Here is a 22,904-nt window from a genome sequence, read left to right on the forward strand (position 1 = left end):
CGCACATACGTTGCATATAATATATATACACACACACAATTTACTTGAAATATTTGAATATTGGCCGATTCTGAAAATATCCAGCCTGTCTGTAAAAAGTATTTGACCGAGTTTGAGCCAGTGCGGGTCCTCGCTGGAGGAGCCGCGGGTTCCCGGGGCCGCGCTCTTGCTTCCTTTACGGTAGAAGGTGGGACCCGCAGTGTCCGCAAGGCGGTCAGCTGACCCGCCAGCCACGGCGCGTAGGCAGAGTCGTGAAAATGCAAGATGACATCTAGCGAATGTCTGCGCACACTCGACTCGCCGTTCCAGCAGCCGGCGTCGATCTGAGCCGCCACGCCGCCGCGGGGGCCGCGACGATGGCGCACTGACGCGTCCGCGGGGGCAGCGCGAACACACACGCCGATTCGTTGTGAAGGAGCGCGGCGCGGTTCTGAGCGGGCTTCGGGGCGACGTCTCGCCGCGACATGGGGCTGTGCTACAGTCTGCGCCCCCGGCTGTTCGGGGACCTGAGCGGCTCCATCTCGAACGCCACCTCGGACTCGGACCCGCCGCCCGACCCGAGCGCCCTGTCCCGCGCCGGGCCGCCGCGTCCGGAGGACGGCGGCGCGGCCGAGACGTCCCCGCTGCGCGCAGGCCAGACGCGCCCCTGGGACGCCGGCAAGAGCCCGGCCGGGGAGCCGCACCGCGGGGACGGCGCGCTGATCCAGAACGGGGGCGGGAAGGGCCCGGGCCGGGAGCGCCAAGGCCGGCGGCTGCAGCTGCTGCAGAAGCAGAAGAACTGGGACAAGCTGCTGGCGGAGGAGAAGGAGGCCGAGAAGGAGGCGAGGAAAGTCAGCAAGAACATCGACCGGGCCCTGAAGGAGCTGAAGCGCGAGTACAAGCAGACCCACCGCCTGCTGCTGCTCGGTAGGTGCGGAGCCCCGCCAGCGGCGGCTTCGGACATTTTGCTCCCCGGGCCTCCATTTTTTTTTTTTTTTCCTCGTTAGAAATACGATAAATTCCGCGTTGTACGATTCTATAGATGAAGCGGTCTGCTACCGGGAGGATGAGGATGATGGTCGTGTCTCCCCACCACCACCACCACCATCATCATCACTCGTTGGTGGTGGTGACCCTGTGTTTTTATTATTATTAACCTTTCATATGAAGTATTGCGTAAAACCACCAGATCCCAGCAGGTGTGTCGCTGTGTTATATTTGCCCCGGTCTCCCTGTTTCTCCTCACCTGCTGCAAGCCTGTCCAGGTTTGGGGTACCCACTCCCCAGAACCCCACTGGACCCCGCCGAATCGGAAACGCTGCCAGACATTACACCGTGTGAGTGATGAAGCGATTGTCGTTGTGAGACACTGCAGCACAGCACACGGTGACACAGTGAAATGTGTCCTCTGCATTTTAACCATCTCCCTTGGTGAGCAGTGGGCAGCCATGACAGGCGCCCGGGGAGCAGTGTGTGGGGACGGTGGCACCTTGGCGGCTCAGGATTCGAACCCGCAATCTCCTGATGACCCGCTCGGCCACCGCTGTCCCGTGGCTGATCGTAACTGGAATATCTGCAGATGTTTAGATGCAGATGCAGATGATTAGAAATCTCGAAGGGGCAGTGGTGGCCTAGCGGTTAAGGAAGCGGCCCCGTAATCAGAAGGTTGCCGGTTCGAATCCCGATCTGCCAAGGTGCACCGAGGTGTCACTGAGCAAAGCACCATCCCCACACACTGCTCCCCGGGCGCCTGTCATGGCTGCCCACTGCTCACTCAGGGTGATGGGTTAAATGCAGAGGACAAATTTCACTGTGTGCACCGTGTGCTGTGCTGCTGTGTATCACATGTGACAATCACTTCACTTTAAGAATGTCCGAGGTCTGCCGAGCTGTTATTTCTAATGATTCCAAACCATCCGACACCTCGCTGTCTTTTCAGAACAGGATGGGGCTCACATGCTGTTTATAGTGAGGAGATGAGCAGGCCACGCCTTGCGTACTGACTTGTCTTTATTCATTTTTGACGTTTTACCGGGTTCGACTCCCGACTCGGAGCTCGCGTGCTCTCCTCCCGCAGCCCGAAGGCATGTCCACTCGACCCCGAAGTGTCCGTAGGCGGGAGGGAAGGGTTTCGCGCGCGTGTTTGCCCTGCGGTGGGCCGGCGCCCCGCCCTGGGCGAGCGTCCCTGGACGGGCTCCGGCAGCCGTGACCCTGAGGGGGACTAAGTGGATTTATGGAAAGCGAATGAGAGAGAGGGCCTCGGTGGAGCGAGTGCATTACGTTGTGGACCTAGCAAGGAGTCTGAGGATTATTTCCATGGAGTTCCTGAGATGCGACGTGACCACCTGCCTGTGGTTCATGGAAGGTTTTCTAAAAAGGCATCTATAGTATTAGACTATAGTATCACTTTTAAGTGCAGAAGAATAAAAGAAAGTTGTGCTAATTTCACCCCTAATAAATATATAATGTAAGACGAAGTGAAAAATTGGTAAATGTGGAGTACGTGGAGCCAGACGTCTATTTAACAAGAGGGAAAATAAAGACACATCTGTGTGCAGCATACAACATGAGAGAAAATAAAGTCCTTTAATCTTCTACCACCATATGGGTTGGGATGGGAGCTGCTGATCAGGATTGGGACAAGCCTTGCATTTTTTGGAACAGGATGGGAATATGCGAGAGTAGGTTTTGTGTTGGGACTGGATTGAGTCACCTATTCGGGCGGTGGTGGCCGGCCTACCAGTTAAGGAAGCGGCCCTGTAATCAGAAAGTTGCCGGTTCGAATCCCGATCTGCCAAGGTGCCACTGAGCAAGTCACCGTCCCCACACACTGCTCCCCGGGCGCCTGTCATGGCTGCACACTGCTCACCAAGGGTGATGGTTAAAAGCAGAGGACACATTTCATTGTGTCACCGTGTGCTGTGCTGCAGTGTTTCACAATCACTTCACTATGAACATAATGATCAGGTTCACACCCCCCTGCCGCTCTGGATAAGGGCGTCTGATCAATGGTGTGAATGTACTTTCAAATTTTGTGTAAGTGGAAGGACATCAAAGATTGTTTTGAGGACATGCCAGGTGCGACCTGGGCGTGTTTTTCTGGGAGTTCTGTGAGGGACCTGGGCACGGCTTTTAGGGAGTGATGAGTGTGACCTGGGCATGGTTTTTAGGGAGTGATGGGTGCGATATGGGTGTGTTTTATTTTTTTGGGGGGAGCACTGGGTGGGACCTTTTTGGGAGTGATTGGTGGGGCCTGGGTGTGGGTTTCGGGGAGTGATGAGTAGGACCTGGGCACGGCTTATGGGGGTGATTGGTGGGGCCTGGGCGTGGGTTTCGGGGAGTGATGAGGAGGACCTGGGCACGGCTTTTGGGGGTGATTGGTGGGGCGTGGGTTTTGGGGAGTGATTAGTGGGACCTGGGCGTGGTTTCAGGGAGTGATGAGTAGGACCTGGGCACAGCTTTTGGGGGTGATTGGTGGGACCTGGGCGTGGGTTTCGTGAGTGATTGGTGGGACCTGGCCATGTTTTTCCGGGAGTTCTTTGTGGGACCTGGGCACGGCTTTTGGGGGGTGATTGGTGGGGCCTGGGCGTGGGCTTCAGGGAGTGATTGGTGGGACCTGGGCTTCGGGGAGTGATGAGTAGGACCTGGGCACGGCTTTTGGGGGGTGATTGGTGGGGGCCTGGGCGTGGGCTTCAGGGAGTGATTGGTGGGACCTGGGCTTCGGGGAGTGATGAGTAGGACCTGGGCATGGCTTTTGGGGGGGTGCTTGGTGGGGCCTGGGTGTTGGTTTCAGGGAGTGATTGGTGGGACCTGGCCGTGTTTTTCCGGGAGTTCTGTGTGGGACCTGGGCACGGCTTTTGGGGGGTGATTGGTGGGGCCTGGGCGTGGGTTTCGGGGAGTGCCGAGTGGGACATGAGTGAAAACTCTCTGCTCAGCAGCCCTCTTCTGTCGTGTTATTGATCTGAGCCACAAGATGGCGCAAATGCCTGATCACTATTTTTGACCTTGCGTTTAAGAATGAATCACTTACGGGAGGCTTTTAAAAAAAATCAGATTGTGTTCGACATTAGTACACTTGGCGTGAATTCCACACTTTTCCACAACTTCAAAGTTGTTAGCGCGATGTCCATGTACTCGGCATTGTGGGCCGATGAAGCTGATTTTATCCACAGCTCATCGCGAACCGCCAGCCGCGCAGGCCGCCCGTGTACGTGCTGATAACCGGGCTCGGCGGCTAAAGAGCAGCTCCTGTTCCGCAGTTCGCACGCAGCCATTTGTCCTCCCGGCCAGAACTGCGCGTTGTTTCGCGTCACGTCTCTGGTTTTTTTTTTTTTTTTTTTTTTTTTTCCCGAATTCGTCTCCTCGGCCGTGAACTCGTCGGACGGGGGTGGGGAGCGGGGCGCCGCCGCTCACCTGGCCGGCCTCCGAGCGCGTCTCCCGCCGCCGCCACCGCCGCCGCCGCCGCGGCGCTACTTCCTGGTGCCACAGAGAGAGGCAGTGCTGAGTTGCGGAGTTGCTGAGCTGCCGCCTTTTTATTTATTCCTCCCGGGCGGCCGTGTCGTTTTTTTTATTTCGGCGCCGGCCTTCCGATGCCTTTTCGGGGGCCGCGTCTGTCTCGGCTCGTTTTCGGCAGTGGGTCGAGGCGCCAGCCGGTTCCGATGCCGAGGCTCCGGCTGCTCGCGGCCGAGGCGGCGCTGCATTAGGGCGCCGCGGCTGCTCCCGACACCGTCGCGCTGGGCTCTTTTTTTTTTTTTTTAATGTTTCGGATCTTTTTTTTCTTTTAAACACAATAATAAAAAAAAGACACGTTTCCGTGTGCGGTGAGAACGCGCGGCGACGTCGGGGCTCGGCGGGCGGAAGATGGGGTGTTTGGGAAACAGCAAGACGGAGGACCAGCGCATCGACGAGAAAGCCCAGCGAGAGGCGAATAAAAAAATCGAGAAGCAGCTGCAGAAGGAGAGACAGGCGTACCGGGCCACACACCGCCTGCTGCTGCTGGGTACGGCCGGCCGGGCTGCGGGTTTTAAAACGATTTGGTGCCATTTCGTGTCGTGTTGCTGGCGTGTCTGCGTCTCTCCGCGCTGCCGCTAATCGCCACGGTGGTTGTGGTGGTTTTTTTTTTTTTGCCTTTGAAGGGGCCGGGGAGTCGGGGAAGAGCACGATCGTCAAGCAGATGAAGATCCTCCACGTCAACGGCTTCAACGCCGAGTGAGTATCGGCGGCTCGACCGACCGACCGACCCGGGCCCGGGGCGACCATCCGTCCCCGGGCAGCTCCACGCACACCCACACACCCACGCTGCCCTTTAAAACCATTCCACGTCCCCAAAACAGCAAGAAAAACCTGCGCCGTGTCCGGTTACACCGGCAGAAAACCACCCGGATTGCGTTTCCTGCCGGTGTCCGTATTATTTATAAGGAGAAAGAAGGATGTGGGAGCGGGTTTTAAGGCCTGGCCTCATCATGCACTCCGTGGGGTACCGCTGCAGCAGGTCGGGGCGCAGTGTCTGGCCCCTGGATGAAATAAGTAACTTAATCTGAGATGCAGAATTAAGTCATGCATTTTACATTTACATACATTTTAAAATAACATTTCATGTTTTAAATTCCTCAGGCATCTCTCACGGCGGCCTATTAACGTGACTGGCCGTCAGCACATTAGGACAAGAAGCGTGTTGTTTTAAGCACTCGCTTCATTCATGTGGGTTTTGTCCAGTTTAATGTGATGGTCGAAAACAAACTTTTATCGCGAAGGAAAGGATCTGCGTATGAGTGCAATGTATAATCGGTGTATATAATTAAAATGTTTTCTTGTATTTTGAAAAGTGAGTTTGTTTTATGTGAAACGTAACATGGACACATTACGTTATTCCGACTACTTATCGTTGTTACATGGCTGCGTCTAACTACGGCCAACGGGAGACGCGTTTCTGTTCATCCGTATGACTTTGTGTTTACACTCAGAGAAAAGAAGCAGAAAATCCAAGACATCCGAAAAAATGTGAAGGATGCGATAGTGGTACGTTGCACTTCACACGATGCTGCTTCCTACATGATCTGTCCAGCATGAATAAACGTGTGTTCGTCCCGCTTGCCTTTCCTTTCCTCCTCTAGACAATAGTCTCTGCGATGAGCACTTTAATACCGCCGGTTCCACTCGCTAACCCGGAGGACCAGTTCAGGATCGACTATATAAAGAGCATCGCATCCCTGTCGGATTTCGACTACTCGCAGGTGAGTGGGTCTGTCTGTTTTTATTGGAACCTGTTTAGCTGGCGTTGGAATGTGTGAGACCCGACTCTGGGGAGTAGTGGCGAGGCTGGGCTTCTGTGGTGCGCTTTGTCGTCTTTGTGTTTCTGCGTCCTGAGTTTTGTGGTCTCGTGTATCAGTTAGCGTCTAATTTGTTTATTAAGGTCTGGCTGAATTCCCCTGTCCGTCCTGAATTCGCATATCTAGAGTCCTCAGTGTCGGGTTCTGCAGGCTTTTGTAGATGTCCACTGTAAAAGGAGAAATCGATGGCATGTACAGTGCAGTTTACGCCCGGCTGATATGTTTTTGTGTGGCCTTCACTACTTTGTGGGGCAGCGGTGGCCTAGCGGTTAAGGAAGCGGCCCCGTAATCAGAAGGTTGCCAGTTCGAGTCCCGATCCACTGAGGTGCCACTGAGCAAAGCACCGTCCCCACACGCTGCTGCCCGGGCACCTGTCATGGCTGCCCACTGCTCACCAAGGGTGATGGTTAAAAGCAGAGGACATGTTTCGTTGCGGCACCGTGTGCTGTGCTGCAGTGTTTCACAAGTGACAATCACTTCACTTTCACTTTGTGAGAATTCAAGAAGCGTTCAAGCTTAAATACTGTAATTTATTTTTTAATTGATTCTGTTATTCATTGGAATGACTTTCTGAATATTACAGCAGTGGTGTTTCTGTGCTCTTTTGTTGTTGATTGTAAATTTACATTTACAGCATTTATCAGACGCCCTTATCCAGAGCGACTTGAAATCAGTAGTTACAGGGACAGTCCCCACCTGGAGCAACTTAGGGTTAAGTGTCTTGCTCAGGGACACAATGGTAGTAAGTGGGGTTTGAACCTGGGTCTTCTGGTTCATAGACGAGTGTGTTACCCACTAGGCTACTACCACCCTACCATTAAATGGATATTTTTAGGTGAACAACAGCCCTAAAATGGAAATAAAAGGAGAAGTTCCTGTGTTAAATTTTACAAAGGCAAACTTTTATATCGCAGCGTAATTTGACTGTAAATAATGAGTGAAGCGCTCACTCAAAAATAAAAAATGTTATCATCAGCCACGGTTTTTGAGGCCACAAACTCCAACGTTGTAAGGGAGTGTTTACCGTCATTTGGTATAGTTAATCAGCTCGGTGTATCGCCAACGTTTTATTAAAAGAACGTAATCCGTGTAGATGACGGCCGTGCACGCGCAGGGCTGTTGTTCGGAGTCCTGGCACCACGAGCCTTGGTTGGGGACGGCGAGCCTGGAACAGCCAGCCTTTCTCTTCTTCTTCTTACATCGCCATTGATGGAGCGCGCGTCGGTAAAAGCGGGATTAGACGCTCTTTTGTTTCTCCGGCTCTGAGTAGCGCCAGAGCGGTGCCAGTTGGAGAAGGTTTTAGCCGCTCGGCCGCTGCGACAGAAGCAAGTGGATGTGGATTCCCTCAGAGTTACAGAGTTGTCCCTCTTTCCTGTCCCACCGGAAGCTGCGCATTTCATCATCTCCCATTTTCTGGAGCCGGAGCGATGTTCTGGTGCCTGAATACGAAACAAACATCAGTATTTATTTCTGATGAGCTAGCATCAGGCTAACGTAGCTGCATATGTTCGCCACAGGTTACCGTCCACTTAACTGTCCATACGCTGATGCAATTTAAACTAGTAAATGCTGCTTCAAACGCTCTTTAATGGGTTTGTTTGCAGGAGTTCTTTGACCATGCAAAGCGACTTTGGGAAGATGAAGGAGTGAAGGCGTGTTACGAGAGGTCCAACGAGTATCAGCTCATCGACTGCGCCCATTAGTAAGTTTGAAATGATTCTTTCCTCGGTAGAAGCTGAGGGTCTGAGTTATATACACACACACACACACACACACACACACACACACACTCTCTCACTGTATATACTTTTTGCTTCTCTTATACCCTGTTGTCTCGGTCTACCATGGTTCTAAGTGAACAACATTCATCCTTTAGTTTCATTGTAATGGGGCTGTTTACCTAAGAAGTCAAATTCCAAAAACTTTTCTCGTCTTACCTTGAAAAAGTGCCCTGTGGGCAAGAACATGGTCCATCATGTGAGCTTTGTTTACTTGGCACTATCTTCAAAACGAAGTTAGCAGCGCTGCGCTGACAGCATTTTCTTCTCTCATATCGTACCTATAATCTTGGGTTACTCTTGGGATGCTCTTTATTGCAGAGCCAAGTTTTAAAGACATTCTCTGGGGGAGAATTGTCGGGAACTTTTATTTCCTTTAACAGACATGGGACGGTGCTCCTGTGATGAATCGTTAATAACAGTAGATTGTGAAATGGTGTCTATTCACGTGAAGGGAGCAGGTGTGGATGGACTGTATACAGCCACGGTAACCTGGCAACATGAAACAGGGTGGTGCTCGGCCTTCCTGTTTGTTCTGTTGATGGTCCAGTTTGAAAAAACTTCAAATGTCTTTTAAAGTCAGAAATTCTGGAGAAATGTATAACGTATGAAATTAAACAAATGTTTTTGGTTGCATCTTTACCACTGTGTTCTGCTGTAGCATATGTGACTGGAGGTGGGAGACAAGTAGAAAAGTGACTCTACGGCATGTTCTAGATAATCGGGGTGACTGACTGAAGGTGATCGTCATTGTCACAGTTTATTTGAGACATTTGTAGAAAAAAAAAAAACAGGTAAATGGCATCTACATCAAACTGTCATGTTATACGGAGAGAGAAAGAAGCATTGAGAAATGCAAACGGGTTGTTTCCTTAATATTTTTCTTATAAAATAGTGCTCTGAGGCTTATAAGACTATAAGGGTTTTGTGATCACCAGCATATCTTCTCCCATCTTGCTCCACCACTGGACCAATAATGAAGGGGTGGGGGAGACAAGCATTTTTTCAGGAACCTTTCATATATGTGGCTTTTTTTTTTTTTTTTTTTTTTTAGTTCATTCAATGCGTTTTCATGACCATTTACATAGTTTTGATGCCTTCAGTGAGAATCTATGAATGAACACATGTGCAGTTATGTACTTATGTACTATCTACCAATGTAAATGGTCATGAAAATGAAGAAAACACATAGAATGAGAAGATACGTCCAAACGTTTGGCCTTTTACTGTACATACAGGGACATACACAGGAAGAATCTATGAGACATGTGTCCCAGTGACAGGCAATAGCTACTAGCACCATGAATCGGGATTCGTTAATCCAAACTAATACTAGCGGGAATATAGGAACTGAGAGAGTGAATTTTCACCAGCAACTAAGCCTCAAAGCCAAGCTCAAATTTGACAAAAACCACACTGGCCAGTCTCTGTAATGTTAATTTAATGCTCTTTCAAATCTGACCTGTGATTTCCATGGGTGTCTTTTGACTGCGGAAACAAGCTTGTTCTTGATCTTTTCCTTTTACTACTTATGTACTTTTCCCTCCCCAAGAGTTCAGTTTGTTTATCAGAACAGGGACAAAGATGTTTCCACTCAGCCTCATTCGATGCCTGCCAGCGCTTGTGCCTTTGGTTGCTTGTGACTTGATACGTAACGCGTGATTAAAGGAATGACTGTTGTTCCAGCTTGCTGTTGCCTAGCTTGAGCATTATTTTCAATTGATGCGGCCCTTACTATTAATATTTCATAGGCTAATTGTGTAGTTGGTTTGTTCTAATAATAGATGACTCATGAGTCGAGCAAATGAAAATTAGCATGAGCCGATTGAGAGTTGTGTCTGCGCCAAAGTGCATGTCCCTATTGACCGCGCTAAGCCACTCGCCAATCACTACGGCCTGAGAATCACACTTTTGTTTTAGGCATACATATAGTATGTGTTGATTTGATATTAGTGTTATTCAGTTACAGGTGATTAGTGTGCTTCACAGAACAATATTTTATTAAAACAAAAGAATCGCTAATTTAATTCATTTGTGAGATGTGATTGCAGATGGTATGCAGTCGGGTGACGTGTATGACTTGTCATAGGATAGGATATGGATAACTCTATGACTATGTTCGGAAGGTGTAAAATATGTTTTTTTTTTTTAAGGGCTAGTATTGATTACAGAATGATTTGAAAATATTTTACACCGGCTGTCTGAGTGAGCAGTTTTAAAAGTAATACCTCTTTGATCTTTTGCTTAAAATACAATGTCTTGCAATGCTTTCTTATGCAATGTTTTGTTTTTGGTGTAGTTTGTTATTTATTGTTTGATTGGAATAGTTTAATGCAAAACAAGAAAAACACAAAAACATATTAAATATTAGTTATAAAGTGTAAAATAAAACCCATAACCCACACCACCCCGGCTCCATCCAATCAAAGCACCATGGAATAAACCAAAATTGAGTGAGAAGTGATAGTCAGACCTCACAAGACCATATTCATACAAATATACACATTAACAAAGGAAATGAGAGGTTGACATTTATGATCAAATGGTTGAGCCTCTCAAGGTTCTCCATAAAGAACATGTGAAGTAGTGGGAGCATTAGTGATGCAATACAGTACGTCTGGCCATCAAAGACACAGAAGTTTGTCTTTGGAGAGGGAGAGAAACATCTGTGATGCCAAAAATTGCGGTCAATGGAGAGGGATGCATGGTCAACCCGTAAATCTTGGACATGATGCCAAAAAGAAAACAAATTTAGGCAGAGGAAAAAACGTGGGTCAGATTGCAGGGAGATCTGTGACACTTCTCACACTCATCAGCCACATCCGGCTATACAGAGCAGAGTGGTCATTTTTGATAGGTGAGTCGTATGTACAGCTTTTAATTGGATCAGTCCAATGACCACGCACATGAACTGATCCCATATTTCCAGAGTGAATTGCAAACATAATGCACATCCCCATAGTAATTTAACTTTAGTTAGTTCAAGGATAAAATAAAGTTGTAAACTGTTGAGATTACTCCTTGTACTATTAGGTTTTTGAGGAAGGAGAGGAAAACCCTGAAATGTTTCAGAAACAAAACTACAGATTTAGAAGTAACAAAATAAATATGACTGAGGTAAATCATGAAGATAGAAGAGAATTTAATAAAAAAGGCATCAATCACACCATTCACAAGTAGATCTTTGATTTAATACCTGTATTGTACCACATGCCAAAGGTCGAATCCTGAAGTGATTGAGGGAAGAGGGGGTTATTTATTTTTTGGACTGTGAAGGAGGCCGAATGTATTATTTTTTTCCCCCCAAATCCTGGGAAGTTCATCCATAAGAATTAAATGAATTGGTCTAAAAAGGCAAAGAAGTAACTAGGTGTAGTTTTTAGAAAGAGGTGCTACTGAAGCAGCTCTGTTGGAGTACATGGCGTCCAGGTCACAGGACCCTTGCTTCTGGGCTGAAAAATAGAAAGGGGCTACTGACCGTCCTTCACTGTTTTATTGAACACATAATGGCTGCCATTGTCATTGACTTAGGCTGGCAAAGGCCCTTAAAATCCCTCACAATCATATATATATTGTAACTTCTTTGAACAAGAAATGTTATCTACATGGTATTTCATCGGCACATGCTGTTCTAGATGTCTTGAGCTAGACCTCATTAACCTCATTTTTTTTGTCTGTTCCTCTGAAGACATTTCATATTTATTGATCTGTACAGTCAGTACAACTTAAAAGTGAAAAAGTTAATTGTCTCATAATCGGATTTATCAAGAGTTCTGGTTATGATTATGTCCTAAAATGTCTAGTTTTTAAAAAGCTCTGTACTCGCATCTGAAAAGAAAACATTGTTGGTCTACACCCCTAGTATGCCCGGTTTTCTTCACAGCCATAAAGTTCATTTTGGAACAACTGGATGTTGTCTCAGTTAAGATCTGCCGTGGTATGATCAACCCAAGTACCCCCCATAATGGAACCGCGGTTAAACCGTCAACATGGGTAAATCCCACTCAGGGAGGCCGTGAGACACTTTGAGCAAACAACTGAAAAATAACAGTAATGTGAGCCGCTAATGTGACTTAAAAAGAGTGACCGTAAACGACACCGCTGGGTCTCTGAAAAGTTGTCAAGAAGATGCTGGGTGCTTTTTCATTTAACATTCCAAATTGGAAACAATTATGTGATTTAAAGTGATGTTTCCAAAAATAGTCATTGTCTCTATTCCTATAAGTGGCCATTTTAATGAGAGTGAATAAAATCCAGTACATTTTAGAATCAAACCTTTGCAAGCAGGTTCACATTATACACCAATGTTCTGACCTCCTTAGCCATGGGCTGCACTAGATCCCTCAAGGTGTTCTGTGGTATCTGACACCAAGATGTTACCAGGCTGTCCGTGGGATCCTAAAGACGGTCCACGTGACCTACAGACGAGGCCACTTTCCTCCATTTGCTCCATGGTCCAGTTCTGATGCCAGTCTGGAGCTTTCTGTGGAGTGCAGAGGTCAGCATGGGGATTCTGGCCGCTGTGGCTGCAGTACACGTTCTATCACCTCTTCATCAGGACCACCATTCAGACTGTTCGATGCGCTGCTCCATATCACTAAAATGCTTGGTCTGATGTCATACGCCCCACTTTTGCACTTTATGTACATACGTTGATACGTTGTCGCGTTTACATACTTTGCTGATGAGTAAGGGGGGTAGTGGCATGTGTATTGAATAACGTAATGTGGAACCAAATTCACACACATGTAACACCGTGGTAATGTAGGTAAAATGACATGAATTTAAGAAGTAACGCATCAAATCGATCAGGACATGCCGGTTTTCATATTTACAATAACAAAAATTATATTTTCGAGTAAATATCTTGAGACAATATCTTGGTTCGTTTACCCCCGTTACCCCCTTGCAACATACATGATTCTGATTCTGGCTCCGGTTAACCTGCAGTCCAGGGTACTGCCATTTTGGGTCCTCCTTGACCCAGTATTACATCACAGTTTGTGTAGTCGCGCCATACTTTCTGCTGAACAAAACTGGCTGTCTAATATGCCCTCCTCTTTTGCAAAATGCTGCCATAACCAGACTGTCCGTGGTTTTAATGTTGTGGCTGACTGGGGACGCCGCACGCTTGTTCGCCTCCTCCGCGCGGCGCATGACATGCGGGCCTCGAATGGCCGAACGCAGTTGTGGTGGTGGCCGGTCAGTGTGGAGATTCTGCTGCCGCCGTTGTCTGTGCCCCCCCCAGCCTCCTCCTGCCCTCCCCCTTTAAGGCTTATGTAAACTAGCAGTGGAGCCAGGGCAAGCTGCGGCTATTTTTAGAAGCAGCACTGCAGAGCAGGAACTGGTGCTGAATCACGTGTGCGCCCGTCCAATCAAACTGAGTATCCCGGCAGTCCGCTGTAAACAGAGGAAGGTCAATGCAAGAAGGTGAGCCACAAAGCACAAAAGGCGCGTGTGTGTGTGTGTGTGTGTGTGTGTGGGGAGGCTTATTTTTAGTGTGACTTGGGAGAAGTAATATTTACATCACTTTCTACTCCATTTTAAAGAATTTCCACCCGTCCCTCATTGCATATTCATTACATATTCAGATAAATGACGAAGCGGTCACACCGTATACTGAGTACATTGATATTTTAGATTTTATGGCGTTTATCAGACGCCCTTATCCAGAGTGACTTACAATCAGTAGTTACAGGGACAGTCCCGCCCTGGAGACACTCAGGGTTATGTGTCTTGCTCAGGGACACAATGGTAGTAAGTGGGATTTGAACCCGGGACTTCTGGTTCTTAGGTCAGCCACTAGACTGAGTTTTATCACTATGTGTAGTGTATAGCGTACGTTTTTCTCTCCATTACAAAGAAAGCCCTGCGTGGCACAACATCATTACGTTTTGATTCAGACGAATCAGATCAGTTGTGTTTCATTGTGGAAGTGACATCTGAAGTGGGCACTGAAAGAGAGAGTACGTTTTTCAGTGCTTAAGAAATGTACTGCAAAAGTACCAAAGTTGTTGCCGTTGTTGTAGCCGAAATCCACTTTCTGAGTCCTTCAGGGTTAATCGTACATCAGTGGTTCCCTTTCCCTTTTAAAGTTTGTCATTTGAGTGGTGACCACATACTGCACCCAACTTGCACATGGACACGTGGGCTCTCGAAGATCCTAGCCTGGGATCTTTTATGAACTTTGCATAAAGTTTCTTGTGCTTTTACCTGATATGGCCTAGCGGATACGGAAGCAGACTCATAACCAAAGAATAGCACCTTCCTTGTCCTTATCCTTATCCCCGCCCACTGCTCACCGAGGCCAATGGTTAAAAGCATAGGACACATGTCGTTGTGTCACCGTGTGCTGTGCTGCAGTGTTTCACAATGACTAGAACAGTCACTTTCAATGAGTAGACCTGTTCCATCAGGAGGAGGATGGCGGAGCAGGTGCTACCTTCAACGACCGGTGTTTCATCCTTTTTTAAAACATGTAAGATGGCTCCTACATAAGATTTGATAAGGATGGATTAAAAGATTATTGAAAACAGAACTTCTCTTAGGCTGGAATTCTGCTTAATTTCTGCTGTTTGTACAGAATGGCACTGCAACATGATGCGTGTTGCACCAAACTAAATTTTGTTAATGATTATCCAACTCCAATATGGAAGGATGGCAACCACTTTTGCCTTGTCTGATCTGCATTCTGTCATCATAACACCTTGAGAAAGACTGTACAGTCCCAGAAAAGCAACACATCCTGTGTTGAGGGTGTCGTCCCACCGCTGATGTCTGGTCTCGGGCTGGTGGGTTTTCGAGATAAAATTCAGCTCAAGCTTTGACTTCGAGGTCCCCATGAATCCTGGCATTGTCATTTTGGAAAGAAAATGCCATTGACTGGGAATCGTGCTCAGCTGACTTCCAGACCTGACCAACTGAAGCAACCCCAGATCATAAAACTGCCCCAACAGGCTTCTCTAGAATGATCTTCTCCTTACAGATTTTCCCGCTGAGATTGTGCTTCTCGAAGTGAAGTAATATGTTAGACAGTCCATCCAGCCTTATTAAACTCATCCTTGATGATCCTTCTGAGACGCAGTGACATATTTACCACAACCAGGGGATGCGTGCTTGTTAGAAACCAGAAGGTTTTCACTGCACCAGTGAAGATGGACCATCACGGCTGTAATGAACCAATCTGAGGCTCTTTGCAATTTGCTCACTTAAATTGAAGTGAGCGCACTAGAATTCAAAAGCGAGGTTATTTAAATTTGTGTAAATGAGAGCTTTTGCTCTGCAGTAGAGGCCATGATCAAATGAAATGCATGTTTGCCTTCAGTTTAAACAGAATTATAATTAAATGTAGTATATATTTCATTTACCGGATTTATGAGACCTGGCTACATGCTGCTGTAGTGTGTGTGTGTGTGTGTGTGTGTGTGTGTATATATATATATATATATATATATATTTGTGTATTAGATGTCTGAACCTTCACTGGTCTAACAATTAAATTACGATTGTCAATACCTCAATTATCGATGCATCGTGATTCATTCCATCAGTGTTTGTGCATTACTTAACATAGTCAGTGAGATGAGCGTTAAGGCCTCGTTCACACAGCATCTGAACCAGAGCCGTCCCTGTGTTCAACATCATGCATCGCATTGAGGTGTTGGATCCAAAAACAAAGATGGCGGCGCTTGTGAGTGCGACTGACAAGTTTCAGTGCAATAAAAGCATGTGTTCATCAAAGATGTGGCCGTACTTAATTATTGAGAAGAAGTTATTGAGTAATTTTTACTTGATGTTGGAGACTGATATTGGGGGTGTCACCAAAATGATCTTTTCATCTTTTCATTACACCAAAATCATCTTTTTAATTGAATTGAATAATTTTTAGTTTAAGAGAATAAACATGCATTGGAATTTTTTTTTTCATTCTGATCTCTAAATTAGAATGTGTAAATAGCGATATTAGTCAATTAATGTGGAAGTAATCGAGAATTGAATCAAATTGAAATAATTATGAAAAATGAATTGTTAGATGCATTGATTCATTGTAAAAAATAATCGCTAGATTAAACGTTTAAAAGAGAATAATTTGGGACAGCCCTAGTATGAACCAAACGTTTGTCTGTCGTTTGTGAGCATGGACTGAACACAGACCATTTTACTGCTCATTGGAGCAGTTCACGGGTGGTAGTAGCGTACCAGAAGAACCAGAAGACCCAAAGAACCAAAACCCCACTTACTAGCATTGTGTCCCTGAGCAAGACACTTAACCCTGAGTGTCTCCAGGGGGGACTGTCCCTGTAACTACTGATTGTAAGTCGCTCTGGATAAGGGCGTCTGATAAATGCTGTAAATGTAAATGGAGCAAATCACAGCACCCACGCAAGCGTTCAGCTCAGCGTTCGTTCGCCGGTAAATAAATGCTGCATGCATTGCAAAACATTAAACAGCGGCAAGTGAACTAGCAAGTGAAACCACAATTGAATGCCGCTACAAAGTGTAGCAAAAACATGTATGGCATTCAGAGGGCGTTCATTTCCATGTGGGCGTGGCCAAACTCCTACCCAGAGTGGTGCTGTACTCAGATCAGGCCGCCACGGTCAGTACCAGCACAACTTTTTAACTAGAATTTTTATAACACCGCCAGGAAATCACAAAACAACCTCATTAAGATATAATCTGTTACGTTCTGCACTGCATCAATTCATAATCATCTACGTCTGCATCGCGATGCATTGGTCATGATTCTTTACAACACCCCTAATATACACTGCTCAAAAAAATAAAGGTGGGTATGAATGAATATTCTTATTAAATACTTTGTTCTTTACATACTTGAATGTGATGACTCAAAACTTATCGATGGAAATGAAATTTATTAACCCATGGAGGTCTGGATTTAAGATAAGATAAGATAAACCTTTATTAGTCCCACAAGTGGGAAATTGCACTTGTCACGGCAGAAAGTGGACAGAAGCAGAAGGTAATAGCAGCAAAAACATAAGATAAATATGTATCTGTATATACAGATACACACTCAAATTTAAAGTGATAAATCACACTACAGGCTGATCCAACTTTGATGTAATGTCCTTAAAACAAGTCAAAATGAGGCTCAGTAGTGTGTGTGACCTCCACATGCCTGTATGACCTCCCTGCAAGGGATCTCCTTCCAGACCTGGACTAAAGCATCCACCAACTCCTGGACAGTCTGTGGTGCAACATGGCGTTGGTGGATGGAGCGAACTGCTGACACTCCAGCCACATGAGGTCTAGAATTGTCTTGCATTAGCTGGAACCCAGGGCCAACAGCCCCAACATATGGTCTCACAAGGGGTCTGAGGATCTCATCTCAGTACCTAATGGCAGTCAGGCTACCTCTGGTGAGCACATGGAGGCTGTGCCGCACCCCAAAGAAATGGCACGTTACCAAAATCATATTAGTAAACATTAACTGTATGAAATCCCAATAACTCACCCAAACTCCCAAATAGTCCTGTAGGGAATTGGGCTTGGTGGGGTCCTGACTGGTCTTGGGCACAGGTGGGGGGGCTTCAGGGGAAAAAAGTGGTTTAGAACCACTGATCTACAGTGTTAGTGCTGCAAACGTTCACCTGAAATATGATTTTGAGGAAGAGCGGCTGACTGAGTTAGAGGGTTCGGATCTGAGTGACTCTCTGGGCCATTATGTTGCAGCAAGCTGCTCAAAATATGGAAACTATTGATCTGGTCAAGGCCATAGCTAATTAAAGAGAAACTACTATTTGTAAAAAGTCAACCCAATTATCAAATGAGCACATGAGGCCTGGCAGGCGGTCAATGACATGAAGGTTGTCTGGTGTCTATATTTATTTATTTCTCGCTGAGAAGAACAAGGAAACGATGAAATAATTTTCTGCATTGTCCTGATTCATTTTATTCCACACAGATTGACTTTTCATTCATTATACTTGAATACTTGTATTTCCATCGTGTCAAGTCAAATCAGTTATTCAGTTGATCAATTGTTACCCAACTTGAGATGGATAATGTACCAGACAGGGACTTTCATGCCACTGCCGGATCCTGCCAGACGCCCCGTTCCAGATGACGGTGACTCTTGTTCCCAACGTTTTATTTACTTCTCTCCCCCCTCTCTCTTCCCCCATCGCCCCCAAATCTCCCCGAGGTGTCTTTGTGCACTTAGCGCTCTGTAATGGAGGTCACATGTGATTTGGGCCACGTGTGGCCACATGACGAGAGTGTCGGCCTGTTCCTGCTGGCCCTTTGAGCCTCAGCTGATCTGTGGTACCAGTTTCACTCGCATGCAGCACGCAGAAACGTAACCAAACGTCCCAGTAAAGCACTGGCCTGTCTATAGGAGCGTCATTTTACATGCTCCTAACAAGAATGTAATCCATATACATATGAACATAATCCTTTATAAATATAACTTTGACTGTATTGTGAGGGAATTAATTAAAGTGTATTTAAAAATCCTGTAAATTTAACATAAAATGTCTTGAAGAAAGCACAGCTCTGCTTTGTCCAACCCGTTGACTGCACACTGCTGTGCATGCCGGGGTATTTTTGGCTCCAGAGTTCCATCAATAGCCCTTGTCACATGGTGGTCACAAAGAGCCTGGTAAATATAACCGTTTGGTCAGGGAAACGGCTATTTTTGTAGAGGAATGGTACTTATAGAACAGGGGCTGCTTATGTATAGTCTAACATTGTTTTATGGTCCAGTTTAACTGTATATCTTAAATGCTAAATGTTCTCTTATATTCGACAGCTTAAAGTAATTCTAAGAAATCAATTAGCTGTCAAATTAAAAATGGCTAAAAGTGATTCTTGCTCTAATCTACAGTCTTTCTGCCGATTCATGTTTTATAAAGTCAATATGAAAATAAATATAAATTTGACAATTTCACTTGAATGGAATAGCATTTTTTATGACTGAATGGTTTAAAAACAGAAGTAGCAATTCAATGCAAATTCAACTCTTTATTCCCACTGTACCTGTTCTGAGCCCATTAATCCTCATTTTAATTCAGTTTTTATACATTCACTGTTCACTGCCCTGATGTTGGTGCCTGCACCACCACTAACATCACTGGTCTTGAGGTCAGGAACCACCTGTTTCTTCACACATTTTTTTAGTATTGTACATTTTAAAGTGTGTGTGGAATGATTTGTAAATGTTAAGGGGATTTGGGTCACAAATCTTGACACTGAAGTTTCATATCGGCTGGTGTGTCGGGATGCAGAGGCATGCACGACTGTCCTGTTCATAATGATTATTGACTTCTTGTGAATGTAAGAAAAGGGGTGTACATACTAAATTTAATCAAACTACTTATCATAAATTGTTAAATCTGCATTTTATGCAATATGAAGGATTGTAAATGTCAATGAAAAATCTGTTCTCTGTGAATTGTGTGTGTGATTCCATGATGTGGAAATTGCATCAAATTCACTGGTAGTCTTTCTAAAACGATACAGACCTCAAGGAACTGGGAATTTATACGTCGCCATCTGGTGGCTGCGTCCTGTAATGTTTGCCTGTATGGCCTAATTCAGGATCAGTGATGGTGATTGATGGCTAAGATTTACTGAGCTTTTTAATTTCCTCTTCCTCTGTAGTTTTTTGGACCGAATCGATGCCGTTAGACAAAGTGACTACACCCCAACAGATCAGGTAAGTTGCAATCTCTTTAATTTGTTTTAACTAGTTCTTGACTCAAGTAGCTACTTTCATGTTCCTTCACTTCTGTTTTCCCCAGGATTTGCTACGTTGCAGAGTATTGACTTCAGGGATTTTTGAAACACGGTTCCAAGTAGACAAAGTTAATTTTCAGTAAGTTCATCTGTTTTTTCCCTGCAGACTTCCCAATGTCTCTTTCTCTAGCAGTGTAACAATATTGCATGACATTTTATAAAAACTGACTCCTATTATACCAGCACACTGTAAATTGTCCTTCCTGATGTTTAAGCAATGATCTGGCTTTTTTTTTTTTTTTTTTTTTGTGTCCCTTCTCCTGCAGTATGTTTGACGTTGGTGGCCAGAGAGATGAAAGGAGAAAATGGATCCAGTGCTTTAATGGTAAGAACCATGAACAGTAGTCCTCAATGCGGTGACTTAACTGAGGTTCAAATGTATTCATAAGCTCACGTGAGTTATTGCAATGTTAAACGCGTCTTCTACTCCCCTGCAGATGTCACTGCCATCATCTTTGTTGTTGCAAGCAGCAGCTACAACATGGTAATAAGGGAAGACAACAACACCAACAGACTACGAGAAGCCCTGGATCTCTTCCGGAGTATCTGGAATAACAGGTGTGTGGATGAGGTTATTCCCAAATTTTCAAGTGGGTTGGTGAGTGTCTCATTTTGGGGTCCAGAGGGGAGGGTTCACCGACTTCCTTCTCTTTCCTTCTAGGTGGTTGAGGACTATATCAGTCATATTATTTTTAAACAAGCAGGACATGTTGGCTGAGAAAGTCTTAGCTGGGAAATCCAAAATTGAAGATTACTTCCCTGAATATGCACGCTACACCTTACCAAATGGAGGTTTGTATCATTTTAATACTGTGCATTCTGTGCAGAAATTATGTATTTATATTTTTTCTATTGCCACATTGATGTGTATATAATACAGCACCCCTTTTTCATTTTCTGCTTACAGCAACCCCTGAGCCTGGAGAAGACCCGAGAGTGACGAGAGCAAAGTTCTTCATCCGAGATGAGTTTCTGGTAAAATATCCCCCATTTCCTGTCATCGCACCATACACGTTTACCTGCTTCTGTGTAGGACGTATGTCAGTAGTAGGAAAGGTTGCTAATGAGGCATCCATCCCTATGATGTGGCTTTTGTTTGTGTGTGTGTGTGTGTGTGTGTAATATTTATACGTTAGCATGACCACTGTCTTTATCTGGTGTGTGTGTTTGGCTACAGAGGATCAGTACAGCAAGCGTTGATAGCAGGCACTACTGCTACCCCCATTTCACCTGTGCTGTGGACACTGAGAACATCCGCCGGGTCTTTAATGACTGTCGGGACATTATTCAGAGAATGCACCTGCGGCAGTATGAACTTTTGTGATGAGGACGCTGACGCCCTGCATACTTTTCTGCTTTTTCCGAAAAGTGGAAGCCAAAGGAAAATAAACCCCCAAACTGTGTCCTTCATTGGTGAATCAAGGATAAGTACTACTGAAGAGTGTCAAATCCTCCTTTTTTCTTTTTTTTGGTCCTGCTTTGAATGCCTTTGTTTTTCTGCCATTCCATTAAGCCTCTGGCTACCTCCTCCTCCTCATTATGATTATTATTATTACTATTATTACTATTACTATTGTTATAATTATTCATTTCCGTAGTACTACTTCTCATTTGTGATGTCATCGAACTTGGACAGACTTGAGCTACCAATGGCTGAGTGGTCTGGTTTGTCAGAAGGAGGACCATGTGGGCCGTGAAGCGGCCCCCTGTCTGTCCAATCAGCAGTATCTTCACCTTCGACAACCTTCCAAGGTTTACAGCTGCTCTCTTTTCTTCGCTCAACTCGTTCGAGAGAAGAGGGGAAATATCGGACAGGAGGAGGGGAAAAAGTTATGGAGAAGGAAGAAACAATGCACTTTTTGCATCAGGTTTTAAAGGAAGAGAACAGGAAACTTTTTTTTTTTTTTTTTTTTTTTAAATCCACACACAATGTAGCATGACATTTATTTACTTTTTACTTTTTGATTGAAACGTTGGCGACTTTGCTTTTTGTCCGCCACCCAAAACCTGATGGAACGGGGTGATAAGTGACCTGGAATCAGACTCCAGAGCGATTATCCCGGCCTTAAAGCAGCCATAGCTTTCAGCTCTTGGTGTCTGAGAGGATGAAATAACTCCACACTCACCGGATCATCCACAAAAACAACCTTCTGTTCTGTTCTATTCTGTTTTTTTTTTTGTTTTTTTTTTAAGTTTTAAAAAGTAAAAACATGTTAATATGTTTAATGTCCTATTACTGTTTGGTTTCCTAACTTGTACAGACTGTGCAAGGTTGATCTATCCTGTACAGACTGTAAGTAAAATGTAATATTATTTTGTACATCTTTATTGAAAGATTAAAAAAAATCTACTTGTAGATCTTTGTGCCTTGATTATGGCTGTACCTGTAAAATGAGCTCAGATGTAAGTATGTTTTTTGACTGCGCTGTACAGCTTGATGTCAAAACTCCATTGGCAGTAGAAGCTGCGGATGGGAAATTTGTCTGTAGTTTTAGGTTCTTTTGTTTATATATAAAAAAAAATTTTAAAAAAAGATGAGGAAATGTTCCATAAAAAAAAGCGAGTAAAGTAAAAGGGAGTGGGGGTTGTGGAGTCCTGAAACCTGTACACATTATGCAAATTTACCACTTACCTGCATTGAGGACCAGATAATGCAGCACTATGCCTTTTGTTTTTGCCCCCCCCCTCCCCCTCCCCCTTCCTTTTTACATTCGATTCTCAGCTTTAAAGAACTATTGGAAATGAATAGAAGTGTCCAACATTGCAACCTGGTGTTGTTCTGGTAGGAAACGTTTTGTTTTACGTCTGGAGTATGTTTGGGAAATGCGCGCGTGTGTTTGAGATGACTGTAGGCATATAAGTGTGTACATAAAACCAACATTGGCTCAGACACATTGTGTGTGTGGCGTGACTGTGAGAGTGCACTGTGTGCTCCTTTATAAATGTATGTACATGTAAATTTATAGGATTATATAAATATATATGTACAATTATACATGTTTAATTATGTGTGTGCCTAGGTGTATACATACACTATGTATGTATGCAGTACAGTTGT

At 45.2% G+C, this 22,904-nt stretch overlaps 1 protein-coding gene across 2 annotated transcripts; it reads left to right on the plus strand.

The window, feature by feature from the left end:
* Window positions 1-211: 211 nt before the first annotated feature.
* Window positions 212-22,572, plus strand: LOC114788682 (guanine nucleotide-binding protein G(olf) subunit alpha). 2 transcript variants are annotated; one of them, XM_028977489.1, is made up of 12 exons: window positions 212-906; window positions 5,115-5,187; window positions 5,943-5,997; window positions 6,093-6,212; window positions 7,913-8,010; window positions 19,712-19,766; window positions 19,852-19,925; window positions 20,113-20,171; window positions 20,284-20,404; window positions 20,508-20,638; window positions 20,754-20,821; window positions 21,024-22,572. In XM_028977489.1, the coding sequence occupies exons 1-12, from the start codon at window positions 465-467 to the stop codon at window positions 21,168-21,170; spliced, it is 1,443 nt and encodes a 480-aa protein (XP_028833322.1). In that variant the 5' UTR covers window positions 212-464; the 3' UTR covers window positions 21,171-22,572. The 2 variants fall into 2 exon arrangements, with proteins under 2 accessions (XP_028833322.1, XP_028833323.1); XM_028977490.1 differs by lacking the exon at window positions 212-906 and adding an exon at window positions 4,581-4,978.
* Window positions 22,573-22,904: the final 332 nt, after the last annotated feature.

Source organism: Denticeps clupeoides, chromosome 4 (assembly GCF_900700375.1).
Source record: "Denticeps clupeoides chromosome 4, fDenClu1.1, whole genome shotgun sequence".
NCBI classification, from domain to species: domain Eukaryota; kingdom Metazoa; phylum Chordata; class Actinopteri; order Clupeiformes; family Denticipitidae; genus Denticeps; species Denticeps clupeoides.